Source organism: Podarcis muralis, chromosome 14 (assembly GCF_964188315.1).
Source record: "Podarcis muralis chromosome 14, rPodMur119.hap1.1, whole genome shotgun sequence".
In the NCBI taxonomy this organism is placed as follows: domain Eukaryota; kingdom Metazoa; phylum Chordata; class Lepidosauria; order Squamata; family Lacertidae; genus Podarcis; species Podarcis muralis.
In genome coordinates, this window is record NC_135668.1 from 13,376,262 (window position 1) to 13,401,984 (window position 25,723).

The following is a 25,723-nucleotide window of genomic DNA, read 5'->3' on the forward strand; positions in this document are numbered from 1 at the left end:
CCTTTCTTTCTGCTCCAAGCTCGGTTGCGCCGCGAAGCCTTTCCTTCTTTGAAAGCTGGCGCGGCTGGCGGCGGGAAAAGGAACCGGCTCGGCGGTTGGATGGAGGTCTCAGCCAATCGGAAGGAGCGCAAAGGACCAGGCAGTTTCAGAGCCGGCTGCGGCTGCGCTCTAAGCACATTGCAGGCTGCCTGTTGGAAGGGGAGCTGAGTGTGGCAAATGGGAGGATTTCGGCTGTCTTCCAAATAGGAATTATTCTGGAGGTGGGGCGGGGGGGCATCCTCTGTTCTGCCTTCAGGACCCATTCACCTGCTCTTCTTACACAGGGACAGAACAGAAGGAACGCATTGTTGGATCAGGCCCAGCAATCATAATCATAACAATTGTTATACAGTGGTACCTCGGGTTAAGAACTTTATTTGTTCTGGAGGTCCGTTCTTAACCTGAAGCACCACTTTAGCTAATGGGGCCTCCCACTGCTGCCGTGCCGCCGGAGCACAATTTCTGTTCTCATCCTGAAGCAAAGTTCTTAACCCGAGGTACTATTTCTGGGTTAGCAGAGTCTGTAACCTGAAACATATGTAACCCGAGGTACCACTGTATTTCTATACACCAGCCTTCAAGGATCACAGAGCAGTTTACACTATAAAAACACAAAAAATACACAACACAGTAACAAGCAAAAATAAAGCCCCCCCCCCCCCCATTTTAAAAGGCTGTAGATGGTTTGATTAGCCAAAGGCCTGGGAGAGGAGAAATGTTTTTGCCTGGCACCAAAAGATATGCAATGAAAGTGGCAGGCGATCCTTCCAGGGAAGAGCATGCCACAAACGGGGAGCCGCCACCATGGGCGGGGGCAGAACTGAGCTATCTGTGATACAGTTGTTCAGTTAGTTAAGTATTTTTATTTATTTGCCCATGGCCACCACAGAAAAGGCTCAGTTACTGCTCTCTGGACCTCTTGTGGACAAAACACAAAAAGAATGGCTTCAGATTATGATTGCAAGGTCTGAGGCGGTTCATATGGGGAGAAGTGGTCCTTGAGATGTTGTGGTCCTCAGCCGTTTTAAGGCTTTATATGTAAAACCCAGCACTTTGATTTAGGCCCGGAAATTAATTGGCAGCCGGTACATTTGGGCCACGATTATGTGCTCAAACAGTCTTGCCACAGTAAGCAACCTGGCCAACTGATTTCTGCACCTGCTGAAGTTTTCAAACTGTCTTCAGAGGCAGTATAATGCATCGCAGCAATCTAACCTAGAGATTTCCAGAGCATAGATGACATTAGTTAAGCTATATCTGTCCAGATAGGGGTACAGCTGGGTCACCAGCCCAAGCTGATGGAAGGCGCTCTGCACCATTGAGGCCACCTGAGCCTCAAGTGACAGCAAAGGATCAAGAAGTATCCTCAAGCTACGTACTGTTCCTGTAGATGGAGTGTAAGTCCGTCAAGAGCAAACCTCCCCCCACCCATCTGCTCTAAGGAACTGCCCACTAACAGTGCCTCTGTCTTACCTGGATTGAGCTTCAGTTTAGTGGCTTTCATCCAGTCCATTACAGAGGCAAGACGATGGTCCAGCACATCCCATGCCACACCTACAGATATAAGGGAGCTGTGTCTCAACAGCACATTGCTGACAATGTACTCCAAAACTTCAGATGACCCCACGCAGCAGTTTCATGTAGATGCTGAACAGAATGAGGGATAAAATTGAACCCTGAGGAACCCTGCATTGAAGGCTCCATTGGGCCGAACAGCACTCCCCAAGCATCATTGGGTGCCAGAAAGGTGGCACCTATCTAATACAGTGGTGCCCCGCAAGACGAAATTAATTCGTTCCGCAATTTTTGTCGTCTAGCGAATTTTTCGTCTTGCGAAGCACGAAATCCCATAGGAATGCATTGAAAATCAATTAATGCGTTCCTATGGTCAAAAAAAGTCCAAACAAAGCCAAATTTGGTACAACAACAGTTTATTAACTGCTCTTTAAAGTCACACATACTGTAAAGAGCAGTTCAAAAATTGAAGGGAAAATAAATTAACTTTATAAACAAAACATGTCTTTGTTTTTAGACAAAGAAAACAAAGTCGCGAGACGTTTTCGTCTTGCGAAGCAAGCCCATAGGGGAAATTCGTCTTGCGAGGCAAATCGAAAACGGAAAAACCTTTCGTCTAGCGAGTTTTTTGTCTTGCGAGGCATTCGTCTTGCGAGGTACCACTGTATTTAATGGGAGAACATTCCAGAGTGTAGTTGCCGTAACATAAGAGGTCTGATTCTCAAATTGTACAGAACAGACCTCCTGGTGAGGTTCAGGAAGCCCTCAGCTTCAGAACATAGTGATTGGTTGGGTGTGTAAAGGGTGATATGATCTTTCATGTATCTTGGTCCCAAGCTGTATAAGGCTTTATACATCAAAACTGCCATGAGCAGTGCAGTCACCAACAAGCTATCTCATGCTGCAAGCCTTTTGGTAAAATGTTGGGATTCTCAGCTTGGCATTGTGACAAACTGTGTGAACAGTGTGTTGTAAAAAGAACAGAAACAAAACATGTAAAATATATTTGCACAGACAAAGTTTATTTTTAAATGTCATTATTTTAAAAGCTAACCTTATTTAAGACTTTCATATATCCATTGTTGGGCATCCTAGGAGAGAATCACCATCTATTGCTCTGCCAACTTGTTCAGCTCTTACAAATATGATTTTGGTGGCATTGTGCTAATATATAAAAAGGAATATACCCTGAGAAAACTATCCTTTCCATGTGCAGTGTGGTCTTGAGTATGTGCACTTGGAAGTAAGTTCCAGTGACCAGGTTCAAAACAATCAAATCCTGGCTTAATAAACCAGCAAAAATACGAGTGCCATGGACCACCATTCAGTGGTTTATCAAGTCAGGATTAGAACATCTGAGTGTGGCTGAGTTCAGTAAATATTACTCCCTAGATGTGTGTGCTAAAGAGTGTAGTCTTCTTTTTCAAAACTCCAAACACTCTACTTGGTCTCTCTGTTATAAAGTACAGAATTGCTCCAGTATATACTAATTTACATAATATTTCAGATTGACAACAGGTACAGAGACAATGCAGTGTGAATATTTATTTCTAAGAAACTTAGTTTCTTAACTTTTAGGAACAAAAGAAATCTAGTGGAGCTGAAAAAGAGCAGCGGGAAGGAGAAATACAGAGCATGCAAAATTTAAAAAGAGGAAAGGAAAGTAGCCAGTTTAAAAAGGTCCCCCTGCAAAATAACATATAATCTGTTTCCTTTAGCTTCTCTATATTGTAAACTTACAATGGAATTTGAGAGTGAAAGTTATTTCTGATACTTGTTGGCATTATTAGTAAAATCATATTTGAGACTCTCAAAAATATTAGCATCTAACTAGGCATACCATCCATTAAGTCCATCTCTTCTTTTTTAAAACAGCAGCGTGACATGCAAATGAAGCTTCAGCTATCGCTTAACATGTCGTGCTGCTGGTAAAGGCATAGAAGGGCTTTTTGAAAAGTAAGCAAACCTAAGTTTAACCCAGTGTCAGCTTCCGTTTCAAAATTATGCTTAATTTACATACTTAGATTTAGCAAATGTTGCACAAACATTAAAAACGTTTAGGGATAATAATATTTATTACTACTAATGAATGAATCTGATACCTTTGTTAAGCTGCAGTCTTTCTCCAAAGCATACGTACATTTCACTGAAATTGATTAATGAAACTGTGAATTTTGGAGTAGCCCTCAAAGAAAGATCAGTATCATAATGGAAGTTGTTGTTGTTGTTTTATCGTTCTATTCAGATTGACCTGTGGTTCTTTTGTCTCTCTCTTTTTTTTGGCAATCATATGTTGTATACCTAGACAAATTAATCAACTAAATTTTTTAAAATCCAGTATAAAGATTATTTATTTCCCCACACCTCCTTGGTTAAAAGGCACATATTTCTATCATTCCAGCCAGTTTCTTCAAGTCAGTTTTGCTTTTGCTTGTGATCGTTTGCTTGTGCTTTTATATTTCATACTAATTCTAAAAATCATTAGAAAGTGATTCTGGTGCTTGGTATCTCCTCTCTCTCTTGCTCTCCAGGGTTTTATTTCGGTAAGGTAAAACTGTTATAGCTGTCCAGATGGGACTGTATAGATGTAAAGTAGATAAACACACTGGCAAGTAGATAACACACACGCACAAAGTCTTGTGTAACAGCATCTAGAGGCATCATCTATTCTTTGCAGAGCTGGATTCCTAGGATCCATGTTTCAGAATAGTCACTTGAAGTTTTGTTAGGAAAAAGAAAGGAGGAATTGTCTTGAGGACGGCGTAAGCCAACCTAATTATTTGTTATATTGCGGGTGTCCGATCCCTTTCCTCAGAGGCTGCTTCAGATTTAATTCACTTCCAGAAGAGATGATTGGCAATTTATTTTCCATGTGGTAACGAATAAGATGATCCACACTGTCAAACACATGATCTTTGGTTCTAACCTAGAAAACACAGCAAAAAAATAAAGGCAAATGTTAGTTTTCAATTGTGTGTCAATAAGGTGGCTCTGCATCTCAAACCACCATATTGCGCCTGCCTTCTCCCCAGCTTTTCTTCCACTTGCAAAATATTAAAATCCAGAGTCATGATTGCTGTATGCTACATCCTAGTAGCAGGGATGCGGGTGGCGCTGTGGGTAAAACCTCAGTGCCTAGGACTTGTTGATCGTAAGGTCAGCGGTTCGAATCCCCGCGGCTGGGTGAGCTCCCGTCGTTCAGTCCCAGCTCCTGCCCACCTAGCAGTTCGAAAGAACCCCTAAGTGCAAGTAGATAATTAGGTACCGCTTTATAGCGGGAAGGTAAACGCCATTTCCGTGTGCGGCACTGGTGCTGCCTCGCCAGTTGCAGCTTTGTCACGCTGGCCACGTGCCCCGGAAGTGTCTTCGGACGGCGCCGGCTCCCGGCCTCTTGAGCGAGATGAGCGCGCAACCCTAGAGTCGGTCACGACTGGCCCGCACGGGCAGGGGTACCTTTACCTTTACATCCTAGTAGCAGCTGGTGTGTGTCTTGTGCTGCTGGAGCAGCTTTGTTCACCCAGCTCCTCAACACAGTGGTCGCTGCTGGGCACTGAGCGGGCAAGGGTCTAAGCGGCAGGGAGGTTGGTGCAGTGTGGGTGCAATCAGCCAATCAGATGCTCACACTATTGCTATTCCATTGCACCACCCTCTCTGCCACCTTGCCCCTCCCCTCTCTGTTACTGGCAGGAACCTCTGCACTGGGAAGCTAGGTGAGCAATGCCACCCAACCTTGTTCCATCCCACTGTCTGCTTCTACTGCAGGGGTCAGCAACCTTTTTCAGCCATGGGCCGGTCCGCTGTCCCTCAGACCATGTGGTGGGTCGGACTATATTTTGAAAAAAATATATGAATGAATTCCTATGCCCCACAAATAACCCAGAGATGCATTTTAAATAAAAGGACACATTCTACTCATGTAAAAACACGCTGATTCCCAGACCGTCCATGGGCCGGATTTAGAAGGCGATTGGGCCAGATCCAGCCCCTGGGCCTTAGTTTTCCTACCCATGTTCTGCTGTATCCTGGATCTGAGGAAGCATGCCTCTAAATACCAGTTGCCAGGGAACTGTTTAGGGAAGTTTTTAATATTTAATGCTTTATTGTTTTTAACATGTGATTGGGAGCCGCCCAGAGTGGCTGGGGAGACTCAGCCAGATGGGCGGGTTATATATAATAAATTTATTATTATTATTATTATTATTATTATTATTATTATTATTATTATTATTACAATAACCAGACAATGCTATTTCTGGCACTCTGCACCTGCCCAGTGATCCTCCTAGTGATTACTATATCCATTTTCTTAAATGTTCCTACCTTGCCTTCAGGATCCACCAACAACAGATGTTTCGCTTGTCCTCCTTGTAGCCCACTCAAAACATACTGGCCAGGCGACGTTGTACTTTCACGCACCAAAAAATCCCCATCGTTCACTAAGAGACTCTCTGCGGCTTTCCTGGTTAACTTTCCATGGTAGCATTCTTCATTCCATAGATGCTGCTGTATGCCTGCAATGCTTCCAAGACTTGCCGGGTTCTGCTCAACCTCTTCCAATGATTCTGAAATTAAAGTGAAGGAAATGCACAAGTCTGCATTAGACAGTGCTTCAAACTAGCACCGGAACTGGAATATTAATAGATAATGTGTAAAATAATAGATAATGTGCAAGGAAATAATAAAAGAATCAATTGAATAATTATTAAACTACAACAACACAACAAGATGGAAGAAGTAAAAAAAAATTGAGATCACACATGGGTGAAGGGGAGTGGGGGGTATAGGGAAATTTATAAAAATTTCTAATATAATATTTCTAATTGTGTTGCATTTATATATAGCAAAGGGAAGTCTATAGCAATTAGGTATATTTTAATCTAGTCAACTATGTAATAGGCTTATGTTACAAAACGAATATGGATTTTGAATTTGATGTTTGTGATTCTTTTTCGGTTTTGGAAGTTTTTTTAAAAAAGCAGCGAAGGAAATGCACAGGTCTGCATTAGACAGTGCTTCAAACTGTTGGCATGCAATAAACCACCAGTGGAGAGACATGATCATGAGAACATAAGAAAAGTCCTGCTGCATCAGGCTAATGTCGCAAGCAGTGCAGAATCCTGTTCTCACAGAGGCTAGCTAGATGCCTATGGGAAGCCTGAAAGCAGGACCTGAGTGCCAGAGCACTCTCCCCTCTTGTGATTCCCAGCGACTGACACTCAGAGGCCTACTGCCTCCAACAGCCCTTCCAAAACCTACAAGAATGAATTGACTTCAGTTTCACTTAGCTTTTTTGAACAAGGATTCCCATCATTCAGTGATGTCTTTACAAAGCAAACTTTAGACCCTTTAGCTTTTAAGACACAATAAACTTGTGTAAAATGTCCCCAAGCACTCTTGCTTTAAAATATGTGTTACTCAATCCAGCTAAGATACACCTGGTCTAGGCTGCATGATTTGGAAGAATGCCATTGATCACCAGGTGACAGTAATCCACCAGAAATTCACCAGTGATCCACAGCCTACATTCTTCTGCCCATCCCTGCTGTAAAACTCAATGGAAACTAAAAGAAAATGCACAAGTTTTATTATTGACTGTTGTGAATATTTGTCTATCAACCAACTGGGAAAAGGTCACTGCACTGTAGTTCACTGGGAATAGTTTCAACAATGAGAAAAGGATCTTTAAATTGTAGGGCAGTGTAGCGGCTTGCACAATTGTTATTATTTAAACAGTTAGCTAGTAAACATAAGGAGTGTGAACAGGAGACTGGCCACAGTAAACAGAGGGCACCTTTTTCACTGTTCCCTGCTTGTACTGGGGAGAAATAAACCATTATTCCTGACATCCAAACCACAGTGGTTTGTTTCACTCCCAATAAACCTCAATGATAAGATCAAGCTTATTCTTAGCTTACCAATCAAGGTTTGCTTGGTGTGAAATAAACCACAATCTATGGCTCAGATGTAATGCGAAGCCAGGGGCCATGGTTGTTAGGATTCTTGCCCCGTGCTTGCAGTCATGGGATTGTTTTATCACATGACGGGAAGAACCAGGTACAGTACTCAGTTTCTCCTTGGAGGAAAGATGGGATATAAATAGAATAAATAGTAGATGGACCTGATATGAGGCAGCTTCCTGTGTGTAGAAGGGCAGAAATCCAGAGAAGCAGGGAAGTGGAAGCACCAGCTTATGAAGAGGGTACATGTACACTGTGTGTTGAGTAATAATGGTCATCTGTTACTGCCCATTGTTTTCATTAATGCTAAATTTGGCATTGCTCATCTTGAGTCTCATATCAAGAACAGATGCTTAGCAGGTTTCAAAAAGCCTGAATGACTTTGCAAGGATTCACATTTCTTTTAAAGCCTCGTGGCATGTACTGCAGGAATATGAACGTACTTGAATGGTGAACAGGGCTGCCACAGGTCTGTTCTGAGATGCAGCTTCTGGTATTACTAGGTGTGGTCTGCAAATTCTGAGTGTTGATATATCGAGGGTCGTCAAAAAGATCCATTTTGCTTGCATTTTTCAGCAATGAAGCATCTTTCTTTCCTCCCTGCCCTTGTTCAGTGCAGCCATCTGCAGTTAATTGCAATAGAAAGAGACTTCCTTTATTTCACAATAAACATTAGTAAAACACTTGACATTTTCCAAATGCGTTCTTCCAAGACATGTTCAAAAAAAACCATGGGCCTACTTATATAATATTTTCAGCACATATGAAAAAAATGAATATCTAGCATACCAGGCTATCCTACATAAACACCAATATCGAACTATAATGTTGTGACCTGATTTCTACCACTATAATCCCATCAGCTCAGAACCACAAGAGGGAAGAGAATGTATAATTTCCCAGACTCAGTAGGGATGAGGAAGACATTTGATTCAGTTTGCATTTAGAGGTGAACCTAATTTGTACTTTCTGAAATATTCTGTAACTGAAACCCACCCTTCCTTTGAAATTAGCACTTCTCTGATTTTTGAAATGCAATTCACCAGCCCAGCGGTATGTACAAAGATACATATACTGGGGTAAAGTTTGCATATAAATGCATTTATTATCTTATGATCCCAATGGAACAGAGACAGATTTAGGGTAGCACAACTTGTTTGATTGCATAGAGCCTTGGGGACTCTGCAACTTAGGTAGAATGGAAGGTGGGGGTGCCAAATTTTGGTGTCACCTAGGACGCTGCGGAAATTTGAAACCCCAAGGCCCATCACTGAGTGAAATGCTCCAGGTGGCTCACATAGGAATATTAAAATTACAGCATCTATTACAAAATTTTAAAAGTCTGTAACAAGCGGCTAACATTCTCCTTTCCCTTCCTTCCCCACAACAAATACTCTGTGAGGTGAGTGAGGCTGAGAGACTTCAGAGAAGTGTGACTAGCCCAAGGTCACCCAGCAGCTGCATGTGGAGGAGCGGGGAAGTGAACCCGGTTCACCAGATTACGAGTCCACCGCTCCTAACCACTACACCACACTGGCTCCCTTATGTTACATACACACACAGATCTAAAAAGCCCCTGATGCTTACATTTTCTAGCAAAGCAGCTTCTGGAAGGGGATATAATGATAAGATCATGAATGGGGAAAGGGTTAAACGTCTCATCTCCATCTCTGCTCCAGATCTCCCTCTCCTGTCTAGGAAAATCAGCTGAACTTTTGTTGCCTGGATTTGTGTGAAATGTGGAAGTTATGGCCTTAGTGTTATAAGCATCTCAAATAATGGCAAGGGCAGCATGTTGCCTGACAGCTGCTGGCAGTTACAAGTAGAGCAAGCCAAGGGTGGCGTCAGATATAATCGGACATCTGCTGAGGCCCACATCCCTGCAGCAGACCCACTACTACTTTTTCATGTTATTGTTCCTCCTTGGTTCACCTGCTCCTTCTCAGTATGCAAACAAGAGTGAGGAGGTGAAGCAGTACCCTCTGTTGCCTTTCGCTTTCCTTCTGGGTGGCTGTGAGGACTGAGTCTAGAGAGAGAGAGAGAGAGAGAGAGAGAGAGAGAGAGAGTGCAAGTGAATGAGCAGTGGTAACAAGGTGGGTTCCCTTGGAAATGGGGGTCCATTGAGACAGATCTATGAAATATCATAATGGAAACTTAAGAAGAACTGCATTGTGTCCTTTGAAACATTTGATGCCTACAGACGGCTCTAGGGATGTAATGCAAAGGAATGTTATGGTTCTCTCTGGACATTTCCCTGTGATGTTGATTGTGTAGAAAAGTGCTCCAGGGCACTTTGAAACAAACGCCTAGTTCACGTGCCACATTCTTGACATGTACCGTATTTTTTGCTCTATAAGACTCACCTTTTCCCTCCTAAAAAGTAAGGGGAAATGTGTGTGCGTCTTATGGAGCGAATGCAGGCTGCACAGCTATCACAGAAGCCAGAACAGCAAGAGGGATTGCTGCTTTCACTGTGCAGCGATCCCTCTTGCTGTTCTGGCTTCTGAGATTCAGAATTATTTTTTTCTTGTTTTCCTCCTCCAAAAACTAGGTGTGTCTTGTGGTCTGGTGTTTCTTATAGAGCGAAAAATACGGTAAATCCTCTTCTGCCTGTACCTGCCTCAGTTTTCCACCGCACTTCACTCAACAGTTAATGCAGAAAGACATAGCTAAAGTGCCCTCCCCATTCCCTTTGCCATCCTTGGCTGGAACAACCAGTACCACTCATTCATTCAACCTAGGTGGAAGGCTGAAGAATCTTTTTTTTCCTGGAAGCACTCTGTTAACCAGGCAGTGTTTCTCTGTCTGTAAAGCACACATTAAAAGCTCATTACTTCCCCCAAAGAATCATGTCTCATATTTGCTTGCATTATCTCCATTACTGAACTCAGACAAACATGTGAATTGTGGCAATTTCCACCCCTGTTTCTAATGGAATTCTGAAACACCCTTAGCAAAGGGGAAGAAGAGGCAGAGGCAGGCTTGACCACAGGCAGAACGGAGCTTGATTCTACATTTTCCATTCCCCCATGAAGAGGGCAGTTTGTGACTTAGGTCTTAGGAACCCACAGGTTGCTTACCTACTGCCTTGTTCTCCTCTGGGCAGTTTTCATAAATATTTGTGGATTTGGGGCTCCCAGTCTGAAAGAAGCAGAAATTAATCATATAGGGTGTTCATTGCTTTTTTAACGTCCAGTCAAAACAAATCCTATGAAGCTCATTTGGAGAAAAAACACACACATCCGGATCAAATAGTTTTGCCTAACAAATTACATGCCACCTATCTTTGGTGCTATGCTCACAGCAAAAGCTGGAAAAGGTTCAGGAAAGGGCGACCAATTTGATCAAGTGGTTGAAACAACTCCCTTATGAGGAAAGGGTATAACATTTGGGGCTTTTTAGTTTAGGAAAAAAGGCCAGGGAGGACTCGAGGAAGGTTTGTAAAATTATGCACGGAGTAGAGAAAGTCTCATCCAAAGCGGCTGACTGCTGGAAGTTCCAAGAAAGACGAAAGAAAGTATGGTACTTCTTTAGACAGTGCAACAGTTGGATCTACTACAAAGCTAATGAAGCTTCAGCTTCAGGGCCTCTAATCCTAGAGCGGCCCCAGAAGCAACTTCAGCTCACATTGCTTAAAAACTTTGGGTCTTTGAGACCTAATTGGAGTGGCAGGACTGAAACTGACTTTTTGTTCTTGTGTATATTTCAACAGGGATGCGGGTGGTGCTGTGGGTTAAACCACAGAGCCTAGGACTTGCTGATCAGAAGGTCGGTGGTTCGAATCCCCGCGACGGGGTGAGCTCCCGTTGCTCAGTCCCTGCTCCTGCCAACCTAGCAGTTCGAAAGCACAACAAAGTGCAAGTAGATAAACAGGTACCACTCTGGCGGGAAGGTAAACAGCGTTTCCGTGCGCTGCTCTGGTTCGCCAGAAGCGGCTTAGTCATGCTGGCCACATGACCCAGAAGCTGTACGTCGGCGCCCTCGGCCAATAAAACAAGATGAGCGCCGCAACCCCAGAGTCGGTCACGACTGGACCTAATGGTCAGGGATCCCTTTACCTTTACCTATATTTCAACAATCCCCAAGTTGGACAGTCAGCAGTACAGATGTTGTAAAGGTGTGGTGATCTGTCATGGAACAACCTCACTGAAGAAGGCAACAGTGGTTATCCAGACCTTGTGGACATGTTATCCAGACCATGACAGTTCAAGCTTGGGCCCCAAAAATGTAGGTTCGCCACTGGCTTCTGGGTTGGGCAAGCAAGGTATAAATAGCAAGAGTCTGACATTTTTATCTTTGCTGGCTTGCTCTAGAAGGTCCCCCCCTGTTGCTGCTTTCTTGGCTTGAGACTCCAGCCCAGACTTCTCCAACCTGGTGCCCTCCAGATGATATGGATTGCAACACCTGCATTTCTCCTTGTCTAGGTTGACTCTTGAGCCTCAGACAGCCTCCCAAGTCCTATCTCTCTATCTGAGCAATGTCTCACAGCTTACCTGTCTTGCTCAGCCCAAATGTCACTCTTGACATAGTGCAGCCTTCCCCAGCTTGTTGAACTACAACTCCCATCAGCCCCGGCCAGCATGGTCAATGGCCAGAGATAATGAGGAGCTATAGGCCAAAACATTTGGGGGACACCAGCTTGGGAAAGTCTGTTCTAGTTATTTCTAGTGAATTAAAGAACTCTCTTCTCATACAATTAAATTTCAGCGCAAGGCATATTGTTAAGGGCCTTTTCAGTTGTGGCTCCCCATCTGCAGAATTCTCTCCCCAGTATGGTCCACCTGGTACCATCATTGACCTATTTTCAGCACCAGGGGAACACTTATATTTCCCCCCAGGAATGTGATAGTCTGAAATGGAGTCATTATTGTTAGTGTACTGCCAAGCCTCCTTTCGCTGTTACAGCAGTTGCTTGTTCTGTTTTTTATGGTATTATGCATCTATGTTTTCAGTGTGTTGTAAGCTGCCTGGAAAACTGAGTAACAAGCGATCAAGAAGTCTAAATAATGTTAAATAATAATAATGTCCTATCAATAATAAACACACTTACTGGACAATATTGCTGTTCATAGTGCACAGGGCACTTAGTTCTTTGTTCTGTGGGCACCTTCAGCCTGGCATCTAATAATCCACCTGCAGGAGGCTCTTTCCCTGGGATTTCATTATAGTATTCATGATCTTCCTTATCCTGAATATTCCATGTGGATCCACCAAGATTAACCACTTCTCTGTTCAAAATTAATCAACATTACAAAATGCACAGCTTTCAAATGTGTCTCATAAAATGAGCTGCAAGTAGTTTCAAACGACATTAAATTAAATCAACCAGTGAATGCATTGACAATGTATTTTTAATACAGATTCTACTCTTCTGCTAAAGGAACTCCCAGAATGGCTTCACAACATAAACAAAGGCAAGAAATACATCTAAAACAAAGAAGCCAGGCAGCCATAAAATTAAACATTAAAGAACTCCCCAAAAGGAAAAGTTTTTATGTGATGACAGATATACATCATAGCTTCGTGGGATCTTCGTAGGAAAATTATTCCAAATATCTGGCACCACCACCAAAAAGCCCCTGTTATGCTCACTCACCGAGTGGTCTGAGATGATGGCACAGAGGGTGCAACTCCCCAGGCTTTTCTCAAAGTTCAGTCAGGTCTATACAGCAATTTTTAATTGAGAATGTAGAGCTTCTAAGTGGGCCTTTTCTGTGGTGGAGTTGACATATTGTCTTTCAAAAGGAGTGGGGTAGCTCAGGTCTGGGAGCCAAATATGGCCCATCATGCCTCTCTATCTAGCCTTCAAAATCCCCAGTCTGACCACACCCTTCACTCAACCTGCCTTTCACTCAGTTTTAGCCTGGTGAAAATATGTTCTTGAATTCTGATAATGCCTCTTTTTGTCCTGACGGAGGACAGAGAGGTTTGTGTCAATGTCTGTAGCTTACTGTACAATAATAAAATTTGCATCCATTGCCCCTCCCATCACTGGCATGTGGCTCTTGGAAGGTTGCCCAGAAGTGAAAGTGGCCCTACTCCCGGAGACGTATAGATGTTTAAAAGCTTGGCCTAATTTTGCAGCTGCCCCTTACTTAACTAACATCACTAACGAAGCTTATAGATGGGCTTTCTCTAGAGCCCGCTTTGAGACAATGCCCTCAGCAGTGCTGTACGGCAAATTCACGCGGGTACCAATGCATGCGCGTCTCTGCCCCTGTATATCTAATAAGGTAGAATCTGTCACACACATCCTTCTATTCTGCGAATTTTATAGTGAAGAACGAGTTCAACTTATTTTGCCGCTTTTATCAAAATTTATACCTCTACAACATTATTTGGAATCCTCCCCCGAAGTTCTACGAAAATACCTTCTGGAAGATTCCTCAAGCTCAATATCATATGAGGTGGCCAAATTTTGCACTTTAGTAATCAGGAAGCGTAAATCTCCTCTGTTGAATGGCACACTGCGAAGTTCCCTTGTGTAATCTTTTTTTTCTTCTGATGTTGTTATTGATTTCTTTTTGTTTGATCTTGTGGTGTTTAGTGTCACTGGCTTTTGCCGCAATAAAAACTTGATACTTGAAAGTGGCCCTTAAGATGACAATGGTTCCCCATTCATGTCTTTCAATGTAATGGTAACATTTTTTAAAATCAAAGTTTTAAACAATCTTTTATAAACTGCTTTGTGAGGTCCTTCTGAAAGTGGTAGATAAACACCTTAAATAAATAAATGTAGCATTTTGCTGCAGTTGGAACTGCAGCAAAATATTAATGGATTACATCGTAGTTGCAACCAAGAAATCTGAAAAACCTTCTGTTTGGATACCCCCTCCCCCCCCCCCAGGGGACAAACAAACTTTGCTGTGTCTTTTCTGTAAAAATGTAATGCAGCTAATCTTGAATCCTGCTTTTTAATTTATAATGAGAACATAATTTTATAAATGGCCGGGAACAGGAAAGAGACAGAGTTCAAGTAGTCTGGTTAGGAGTATATAATTCAAGAATTTAATTGTATAATTCACCGTGGCTGGAGAAGCAGCCATTCAATTTGCAGAGCAATAGATGGGCAGAGCACTCAACTTATTCTTAAGTCATGCCTTATACCACCAGCCTTTCTCAAGCTGTTGTCCTCCAGATATTTTGGACTACAATTCCCATCAGCCCCAGCCAACGTGATGGTAATAGTCCCAAACATGGGAAGGGCACTACTTTGGCAAATGCTGCCTTATACAGAGCCAGACCACTAATCCAACAAACACAGTGTTAGCTACTGTGACTGGCATCAGGTCTGCAGGCTGGGGTCTTTCAAAGCAGCGCTGCTGGACATCCTATTACCAGGAGTGTGTTGGGCTTGAACCTAGAACCTGCACAAACCTAGAACCCGCACACTGAGCATGAATTCTGCCACTAAGCTATGGGCTCAATCTAGTTGTGATTTTTCCTCGGAGTTTTATTTTCCATGGAATTGTATTTTAGGTTACCTTCAGGACTGCAACTCGGTTATAGGAAGCAGTGTGTCCTGGGGCCAGATAATGAGAAGAGCCTCATTTGGCTCCCAGGCCTGAGTGTTCCCAGCCCTGACATCATGCTCTCTTGGTGAATGACAAGGTATGGGACAGTAGAGATGTAGAGAGAAAGAGATACACTGCAAGAACCTTGAGATCGGCATGCAAACAGCATGTATATTCACATTATTTCCCAGCACCATGCTGACCTTTCATTGGAAGCAATCAAAGTGGATGGATTCTTCAAGTACTGCTTGAAACGGAGCTCAAAAGCTTGCCCTATGGTATTTATGACTTCCTGGGCTATTCCGCTGGGACATTCCAGTATATGGCAGGCTAAAAAAAACAACAACAGAGAAAAGTTGTGGAAAACAAATAAATCGTTGTCATATAGGCTTAGGAGTCTGATTATCAAGAGTGCTGTGCAGGTAAAAGTTCCATCGAAGTGAAGGTTAGAGCAGTTTCCAGAGTAGTACAACAAAGGAATCAAATATAACCTAAGTTCTCAAACTTTCCAACGGGGATCTGTTGAGAGGGTTGAAATTTCCTGAAGCCCACCAATTACAAAATGGCAGTGCAGAGGTGGAGCCACTAACAAAATGGCAGCCGGTGGAAGTGGAGCTTGGAATAATCAGCTGGCAATTGCAAACATCATTCTCTACTGATATCTGTTTGCTCTTTAGAGCTTGCTTAATTCTTTGAGGCAGGGCAGTGGTTTCCTTGTGCCAAGGAATTTCATAGTTCATCCTTCCTTGGGCCACGTACACACATTGGCTCTGGAGGCATACTGGAGAATACTTTTAGGGAGATAAGGGTTTTAATTGTTACTTCAGACTTTCGGGAGTAAATTCTACTATGTTCAAGATTTAAGCCATAATGCTGTGCACACTCATCTGGAACTTAGCATCACTGAATACAGAGTGACTTCAGAGTTAACTTGCATAGAATTGCACTGTTAATTCTTTTAGCTTTTCTTCAGGACAGGAGGTATTCTGTCCTGGGTATTCTGGGACAAACTGTTTTGGATGTCTCATTTCCACATCTGATATATTTGGAATCATTGGAGTCATTTAGACACTACTCCAGGTGCAAATGTAAACATTGATTTGCATAGTCCATTATTATATTTTCTGTTGCCTTGCTAATGACACTTAAAAATATATATTTCCAGGAACATAAATAACAATATAAGAAGAGCCTGCTGGATCAGGCTATTGGTCCATCTAGTCCAGCATCATGTTCTTACAGGGGCTGACCAGATGCCTGAAAAAACTTGCAAGCAGGACCTTAGTACAAGAGTATTCTTCTCTCATGATGTTTCCAGCAACTGGATTTCAGAGGAATTATTGCCTCTGACCATGGAGGCAGAGCATCACCATCAAAGCTAATAGTCATTGATGACCTTATCTAATAATAATAATAATAATAATAATAATAATAATAATAATAATAATAATAATATTTTATTATTTATACCCCACCCATCTGGCTGGGCTCCCCCAACCACTCTGGGCTGCTGCCAAGAAAATATTAAAATACAGTAATGCATCAAACATTAAAAGCTTCCCTAAACAGGGCTGCCTTCAGATGTCTTTTTAAAAGTCTGGTAGCTGTTGTTCTCTTTGACATCTGGTGGGAGGGCGTTCCACAGGGCAGGCGCCACCACCGAGAAGGCCCTCTGCCTGGTTCCCTGTAACTTGGCTTCTCGCAGTAAGGGAATTGCCAGAAGGCCCTCGGTGCTGGACCTGATTTTCTTTTAAAACCATCCAAAACACTCAAACTTTCTTCCTGGGGGGGAAGTCATTCCATCCCCTTGATCATTTTGGTTGCCCTTTTCTGAACCCTTCCCAACTCTACAATATCGCTTTTTGATGTGAAGTGATCAGAACTGAACAAAATATTCCAAATGCAGTAACACCACAGATCTGTATAACAGCATTATGGTATCGACTAGCCACATTTCCCCATCTTAGCCATCAGATGGCACTTTGAGACCACTCTGATAAGAAAGCTATCAAAGAATAAAGCCATCTCTTCTTGGGTGTTTTTAACTTTCCCTATCCACTAATGGACCTCGGGATTTCTTCTACAAAGGTAGAAGGAAAGGTTTTCACACAAAAAAACTTATGCACCCTATTTTCCACAAAGGTTCACATATTTGAAAGCCATTGTATGTGGTAGAAAAAAAAACTTGACTTAACTAAATGATATGTGAAATGTGTGCTTGCATTTCCATATCTTCAACTAAAGCAAAAACAAAATTAATCTGCTACAGGAGGGCCTGGACCAGACTGGAACTGCAGTGTGGGGAGGGAGATTAACTCTCCCCATCCCACATTAAGCTAGTTAAAATTGCCTCAACTGCTATTTGCCCCAGGGTGGAAGGCAGCTTACCTTCTGGGCAAATAGAACCTGGCAGGCAAGGAAGGATTTTCATCAGGAAAACCAGTAAACAGTGTAAAGGTAAAGGTACCCCTGCCCGTATGGGCCAGTTTTGACAGACTCTAGGGTTGTGCGCTCATCTCACTCTAGAGGCCGGGAGCCGGCGCCGTCTGAAGACACTTCCGGGTCACGTGGCCAGCATGACGAAGCTGCTCTTGCGAGCCAGCACCAGCGCAGCACATGGAAACGTCGTTTACCTTCCCGCTATAAAGCGGTACCTATTTATCTACTTGCACTTTAAGGGTGCTTTCGAACTGCTAGGTGGGCAGGAGCTGGGACCGAACGACGGGAGCTCACCCCGCCGCGGGGATTCGAACCGCCGACCATGCGATCGGCAAGTCCTAGGCGCTGAGGTTTTACCCACAGCGCCACCCACGTCCCTGCCAACAGTGTAAACAGTGTAACCAGTAAAAAACATGTTGCCCGAGATGGGCTACAGACTACAACTCCTCTTCCCTCACCTCTCCAACCACTTCCCTGTTGCCTCATGATTGCATGCTCCTGACGTAGTGGCAGCATGGGTGAAATATACTCAGAGTCGAGAGTGGATTTCATGCTCTTTATTCAGCTCATAGTGGTGAGGAGGAATGAAAGTTTCCCCAAAGTATCTGCTTTATATACATTATTTACACAATGGGCTGCACGTGATTGGCTAATTCTGGAATTCTCCTGTAGGCCAATCAGGTTGTGGGTTCACTTCCATCTGGAGCTGGATTGGGTGGCTCCTGCAGACCAGTCATACTGCTGCATTTTTCTAGGACCAATCAGACTGCTGCATTTTGGATCCTATTGTTCTATGACCAATCAGACTGCTGCATTTTGGATCCTAGTCAACTCAGTATATAACACCGGGCATGCCTTGCCTGGTTCTGAGGAAGGGGTCTTTCCTCATCACCAGGCATCATGGGTGAGGTTGCCCAAAGAGTCCTGCCGTTTGCCACAACAGTGTTAAATTACTGTTTAAAGTTATCCCAAAACTTTAAAGTCACTGGTTACCCCAAAATAACATGTCTTTATTATATACTGGGACGTGGGTGGCGCTGTGGTCTAAACCACTGAGCCTCTTGGGCTTGCCGATCGGAAGTCGGTGGTTTGAATCCCCATGACGGGGTGAGCTCCCGTTGCTCTGTCCCAGCTCCAGCCAACCTCGTAGTTTGAAAGCACGCCAGTGCAAGTAGATAAAGAGGTGCAGCTGCGGCGGGAAGGTAAATGGCGTTTCTGTGCGCTCTGGTTTCCGTCATGGTGTCCCGTTGCGCCCGAAGTGGTTTAGTCATGCTGGCCACATGACCCGGAAAGCTGTCTGTGGACAAATGCTGGCTCCCTTGGCCTGAAAGTGAGATAAGCGCCGCACCCCATAGTCGCCTTTGACTTGACTTAACCGTGCAGAGGTCCTTTAACTTTTTATTATATATCATTTCAATTCTAGCATTTGTATCTGGGTCTCCCTCTAAAGTATGGTCATCTCATGGCAGCATTTTGAAGTACATGGAAAGTGAGTGGAAATTATTATTTTTGATATGTGCAGCATTACTGGAAATGATTGCGCCTACCTCTTTGATTAACGGGGTCTTTAGCAACATAGGCGACATAGTCTGTTGTATCCTAAAACACACGAAGCCGAAAAGGAAAGAAATTTTATTTAATGAGCTTAAGCCACTACAATGCGGTCATTCTATTTTACAGCAGACTCCTACCCCCCCCCCCACTTTACAAGAAAGCAAGCAGGGATACTTAAGGCCACTTCCAGACTGTTGCTGTTTTTGGGCAGGATTCAATAGAGACAAAAATCAGGTTGCACAATTATAGTTGGTCAGGAGGCCTTGCTCAACAAACCTATTTCTTCAAGAAATTAGGCTTTTTGCAATAACAAAGGTGAAGGGGAAATGCACTGGCAAGTGGATGATAACATTTGCTTTGATGCAACATCATCTAACCTCCCAGCAAAAAAAATAATCAGAATAAATGCTCATTAAATAGCCAACATAGTCTAATCTCCTCACAAACAAATCAGGATGAATGAATAAACAAGTCATCTGGAAATGGCCTAAAACAGAGTGACAACAAAGTATTATGTTTTAAATAGTCAAGGAAAAGCAAACTACAAGCTTTTCCATCTGAAACAAATCCCTCAGTTATCATTTAAAATGAGCCTTTTCTCCTAATCAGAATCACAGAAGAGTTAGAAAGACAGGGAACAATTTAACTTGGAAACGGGTCACATATGAAATGAGACAACTGACAGACAGTGTGTTATAACAGGTTCTTGGAGTTCAGAAGTTTGTACTTACAGGATCACCTCCAGAAGCAAATGAAATGGACTGCATGTGGTGATTCGCAATAATCTGGGGAAAAAACACACAACAACATCACTGTCGTCATCTGTTTATTGGTATGCCACTTTCCCACAAAATGGTGTCCCAAGTGGCTCACAATCTCAAATGAACAACAGTACGTATAACAATTCAAAGAAGGGATTAGGAGCAATTAAAAACAATTAACTATGCTAAGGTGCTACGCAGCAAGAAATCACCAGTGAGTTACATTGTAGAGAAAGAACAAAGAAGCAATCTATAGTCATTTTAGTTAATACACATTTAGGCTTAGTTACAGGCTAAGTTACTTTGGCTGTATACACATCATACAGTTAAACACATGCCTCCCCCTCAGAATAATCCTGGAAACTGTGGTTTGTTATTGGTGCTGGGAATTGTAGCACGACTGGGGGCTAAGCAACAGTAGGCTAGTTTCAACCACACAAAAGCATCAGCCTTCCAACCAGTAATTCAGAGGCATGATTATAGCTCAAGGGGAAATTCTGGCCAGGCAAAAACATTCAAGGAGGGCATGAAAAAGGAGGGCTGCTTGGAGAGGGGATGTGGCCCACAAATATATTGAGGCCTGGAAGTTCCCCACCCTGATGTAAAATAATGTGCTAGCTTACCTGCTGGGTCTCAATGTTCAGTAGAGTGAGGCTGGTTGTTGAGATGGTCAGTTTTGTATTCATGCCAGAAAACTGAAGGTTACTTTTACCAAGCACTGGAGATAAAAATTTAGCTGGAGGCTAAAAAGACAAGAAAATGCCTATACGTTAGTCTTCACATTTCACTCGTAACCAAGGAGAAATGAAATGAATTAATTATTACAAGGTATTCATTATAACACCAGGACCCTTGGGAGATACAAGACATACCATTAAAGCAGTGGTGGCCAAACTTGGACCTCCAGCTGTTTTGGGACTACAATTCCCATCATCCCTGACCACTGGTCCTGCTAGCTAGGGATCATGGGAGTTGTAGTCCCAAAACAGCTGGAGGGCCAAGTTTGGCCACCACTGCATTAAAGGAACAACTGGGGGAACTTACAAGGATCTGAACTAGCATGAAAGCAGCCATGAAGGTGGTGGCAAGTAGCAACTATGCTGTTTATGGTACATGGAAAGGGGGACTTTAGGTACTCAAAACGTTGTGATTCCAGTGTAGCAAAAATAGAATTTCTAGCCGCCTGTAACATACGTAGGGGCTCAGTGGGACCCAGGGACAAACTGGGAAGGCACAACAATACGGAAGGTATTGTGGCCCCCTCCCTACAAAGCCAAACGCAATCTGTGTAGTGCTGCATATTCAACTGCAGTAGAGGCTACTGAGGCCAGCTCAACAGATGAAGGAAAGGTCAAGATGCAAATATAAGGATGAAACAAATTAGAGTTCTGCCCTTCCTTGACAACAGAGGGGCGGAAACCTTTAGATGTTGTTGGACTACAACTTCCATCATTGCTGACCATTGGCTATGCTGGCTGGGGCTGATGGGAGCTGTAGTCCTACAACATCTGGAGGGCAGCAGATTCTCCACACTTGCTTTAGAAGTAGCCGAGCTACAAATACTACTGGGGTGTTTGTGAAAGATGGAAGAGGTGATTGCCATAGTGTTGGAGGAGAGAGCTGAGGACGACTTCCTTTGGGGCCCAAGCTACCTGGGGAGGTCTGGATAGCTGAGCAGACAAACCTCTTCCATCTGCAATGAGGACACATGGGATAGCCAAAGTGGTCCAGTGGGATGTAGGGGAAGAAACTCAGGCTGTGTATTACTCTCCTTTTTTTCTTCCCTCTACAGGGATGCCTGGCATAAAATGCTGGTGAAATAGTTCAGCATTGCTAGTGGCTGCTAATCAAATAACAAGCACTTTAAAGTAAATGCAAACGCTGTTGTTCAAGACGGTTTACCTTCATTGTGGATGTTCCTTGATTACCGTATTTATTGCTCTATAAGACTCACTTTTTCCCTCCCAAAAAGTAAGGGGAAATGTGTGTGCGTCTTATGGAGCGAATGCAGGCTGCGCAGCTATCACAGAAGCCAGAACAACAAGAGGGATTGCTGCTTTCACTGTGCAGCGATCCCTCTTGCTGTTTTGGCTTCTGAGATTCAGAATATTTTTTTTCTTGTTTTCCTCCTCCAAAAACTAGGTGCGTCTTGTGGTCTGGTACGTCTTATAGAGCGAAAAATACGGTAATTGCCTATCTCATTAGAAGCACAGATATGTTTGTATAGTTACAGCCATTGTTACACAATATTTTAGTGTTTAATCGCTTGTAAAATAAATAAACAAATATAAAGAAAATGGCCCTTTCTCTCTAGGTTTGTATGCAGCATGGCATATAAAACAATACGTCTTTCACTGATAGCAACTATTCCTATTTGCTAGAATGTACACATCCACTTGCCCAAGAGGGAGCTGAATTGGCTAGGAAAAGAATAAGCCATGGAGGCAGTGAGAGATTTTACTTTCTTGGGTTCCATGATCACTGCAGATGGTGACAGCAGTCATGAAATTAAAAGATGCCAGCTTCTTGGGAGAAAAGCAATGACAAACCTAAATAGCATCTTAAAAAGCAGAGACATCACCTTGCCAACAAAGGTCCGTATAGTTAAAGCTATGGTTTTCCCAGTAGTGATGTATGGAAGTGAGAGCTGGACCACAAAGAAGACTGATCACCGAAGAATTGATGCTTTTGAATTATGGTGCTTGGAGGAGACTCTTGAGAGTCCCATGGACTGCAAGAAGATCAAACCTCTCCATTCTTAAGGAAATCAGCCCTGAGTGCTCACTGAAAGGACAGATCTTGAAGCTGAGGCTCCAATACTTTGGCCACCTCATGAGAAGAGAAGACTCCCTGGAAAAGACCCTGGTGTTGGGAAAGATTAAGGGCACAAGGAGAAGGGGACGACAGAGGACGAGATGGTTGGACAGTGTTCTTGAAGCTACCAACATGAGTTTGACCAAACTGCAGGAGGCAGTGGAAGACAGGAGTGCCTGGAGTGCTCTGGTCCATGGGGTCACAAAGAGTCGGACACGACTAAACAACAACAAGTTTCTGAAAGCAGCAAGTAGGAGGAGTCTTACGCCTTTGGGTGTATTGCTGTTGCTTTAGAAATGCTGCTGCTTTGGGATTAGCCTGTGTCTGATTGCTCGATGCCTGCTCAACTTAAATATATTAAAACAAGCAAATACTAGTAAATGGTAAATTTCCAGGAGTTTCATATTTACCTTCCTCTTTTTTATGCCTCCTTGCGTTCCTGGTACAGCTTCACACAGCCGACTTATTGCTTCCCTTTGAGAAAGAACAAATAGCACAGACAGTTGATGATTGAGCAATGTGGTTTATTTATGCAGCTTTAGCTTCAGCTTCAGACAGTGAATACTTATTTTCAATATTTAAGTCCCCCTTTTTTTGGCTTCAGCACAACCACCTTCCAGAAAATAACTGTTAGTAACTTACAAGGGTATGGCCGGCCGGCCGGCCTTCAGGCGAGTGGGACATTTGCCCCAAGTGCCAGTGCTAAAGAAACTAGTCGCTGCAGCCACTGAGCTTGCCCCTTGCCTCTTGCAAGCAACCAGGAGCTGCAGTAGGGGGTAAGGAAACAAGGAAGACAGCTGGTCCAAGTCATGCGAAGGAACGTTAAAACAAATTCCTCCACTCCACTTTGCGAACTTTATCCTCTCCCAAACTGGTTGCACTTTTGTAGTGTCGCAGTATGGTGTTAAAGCAGTTGTGTTTACTTTGTACTCTGTCTCTGCTTATCATATAAAAATCAAAGCTACATAGCTACCTTTGTTGTAATTCTGGGGATTTCACTCCTTGTTAGAAACGTCTCTGAGATGTTTTTCTGCAGCATATACAGTTTATGCAAAAATAAATACATAAATGTATGATTTGTAGCAACAGCCACCCACCTGAAGAAAGGGATAAGCATCCATTTCCTTACTCCTATAATATTTTGTCCATTTCTGGGCACCATAATTTAAGAAGGATATTGACAAGCTGGAGCGTATGCAGAGGAGGGTGACCAAGATAACCAAGGGTTAGGAGACCAAGCCTTATGAGGAATGGTTGAAGGACCTGGGTAAGTTTAGACTGGTAAAGAGGAGACTGAGAGGAGATATAATAGCCATCTTCAAATATCTTACGGGCTGTCATATGGAGGATGGAATAGGCTTGTTTTCTCCTGCTCTGGAGGCTAGGACCCAAACAGATGGATTCAAGTTACAAGAAAGGAGAATTCAACTAAACATCAGGAAGAACTTTCTGACCATAAGAGCTTGTTTGACACTGGAAGAGACTCCCACAGGAGGTGCTGAACTTTCTTTCCTTGGATGTTTTTAAGCAGAGGTGGGATGGCCACCTGTCATGTATGATCTCGTTGAGATTCCTGCATTGCGGGGGCTGAGACACTTCCGACTCTACAGTTCTATGATTCTATGAAAATACTTCCAGTTTGGGATGGATTTCACCGTATATTACTTTCCACAAAGCCATGGTTGTTTAGTAGCAAGCTTGGCAGAACTGGATGCAGGATCTCCAGCCTCAAATCTTTGTTTAATCAAGCAGCTCAATAGACAGCCTAGAGAACAAACCACAATCTATCTGTATAACCAACCTTGCAGGGTTGCTGTGAAGATTTTGAAAATGTGATTGATTTCAAGCTGCCTTAAATATTTGTTGCAAGGCAGGGTAGAAATGGGAGAGGGGGACACCCTAAACTTCTAATAAGATTTCCTTTCCAACCAAATGTAAGTGAATGTCTCTTTTAAAGATTCTGTGTCCAGATGGGGGAAGGGAGGGGAGGGAAGCAGATGGCTAATAAAGCACTTGCACACTTAATGACCTACATCAAAGACAGACAAATTACACACCATATAGTCAAATGACAAGCTGCATTCCCCTTCCTGATGCTGCCATGGTTCAACAACGAAACCACTGATATAAGATCAGTCAGAATCTCTGTTTTGGCATGCAATGTACCATTTAATTATCCTCATTACAGTTATGCAAGGAGAAAAGGAGTTAGCTTTGCCAAAGGCCACTGACTCTGTGAATCCAAAGGGTGAGTGTTTGAGTGGAATAGCTTTTCTTGCAGTCCAGTTTGGGATATCTTGGTAGATCTCTGAGTGATTTGCAGTAGATCAGGAGTGCCCAACTTTTTTCAAAGAGGGCCGGATTTGATGAAGTGAACATGAGTGCTGACATTTCTTTTTAGGATTGGAGTTGATGAGCTTTTTTTAGGATTTTACCCAAAAGTTGTTGAGCTTTTGTGAGGGATTATTCCAAAGTTATAGAGCTTTTCGGTCCCTGCTCCTGCCAACCTAGCAGTTCGAAAGCACATCAAAGTACAAGTAGATAAATAGGTACCACTCTGGTGGGAAGGTAAACAGCGTTTCCGTGCGCTGCTCTGGTTTTACCAGAAGCGGCTTAGTCATGCTAGCCACATGACCCGGAAGCTGTACGCCGGCTCCCTCGGCCAATAAAGCGAGATGAGCACCGCAACTCCAGAGTCGGCCACAACTGGACCTAATAGTCAGGGGTCCCTTTACCATTATGCTTCTGGGCTGTTCAAAGTGCTGACTCTAGCCCAGGGGTCAGCAAACTTTTCCAGCAGGGGGCCGGTCCACTGTCCCTCAGACCATGTGGGGGGGCAGACTATATGGGGGGGGGGGGGGAATGAACGAATTCCTATGCCCCACAAATAACCCAGAGGTGCATTTTAAACAAAAGGACACATTCTACTCTTGTAAAAACACGCTGATTCCTGGACCGTCCACGGGCCGGATTTAGCAGGCGATTGGGCTGGATCCAGCCCCTAGTTTGCCTACCCATGCTCTAGCCTTTAAAGCCCTCAGCAGCTAGAAACAGGTAACCTAGAGGACTACTTGTTCCCATATAGGTTTGTCCGGGAATTAGGATAAATGTCAGAGGCCCTGCTCTTTGT

The 25,723-nt window shown here is 43.4% G+C and overlaps 1 protein-coding gene across 4 annotated transcripts in view; it reads right to left on the reverse strand.

Annotated features, from left to right (window-relative positions):
• Window positions 1-2,555: 2,555 nt before the first annotated feature.
• The window catches only part of SHC4 (SHC adaptor protein 4), a 56,529-nt gene continuing 33,361 nt past the window's right edge, over window positions 2,556-25,723 (reverse strand). For 3 of the 4 annotated variants that reach the window (XM_077918792.1, XM_077918791.1, XM_028706455.2), the window contains 10 exons: window positions 23,004-23,067; window positions 20,403-20,522; window positions 19,750-19,803; window positions 19,012-19,063; window positions 15,229-15,355; window positions 12,562-12,739; window positions 10,592-10,652; window positions 7,955-8,134; window positions 5,875-6,116; window positions 2,556-4,480 (listed from right to left, as the gene is read on the reverse strand). In XM_077918792.1, the coding sequence (XP_077774918.1) occupies window positions 4,331-4,480; window positions 5,875-6,116; window positions 7,955-8,134; window positions 10,592-10,652; window positions 12,562-12,739; window positions 15,229-15,355; window positions 19,012-19,063; window positions 19,750-19,803; window positions 20,403-20,522; window positions 23,004-23,067 (1,228 nt within the window). In that variant the 3' untranslated portion in view covers window positions 2,556-4,330. Of the gene's footprint in view, window positions 4,481-5,874; window positions 6,117-7,954; window positions 8,135-10,591; window positions 10,653-12,561; window positions 12,740-15,228; window positions 15,356-19,011; window positions 19,064-19,749; window positions 19,804-20,402; window positions 20,523-23,003; window positions 23,068-23,235; window positions 23,308-25,723 lie in introns of those variants that run through there. The other variant, XM_077918793.1, reaches the window with a different exon arrangement.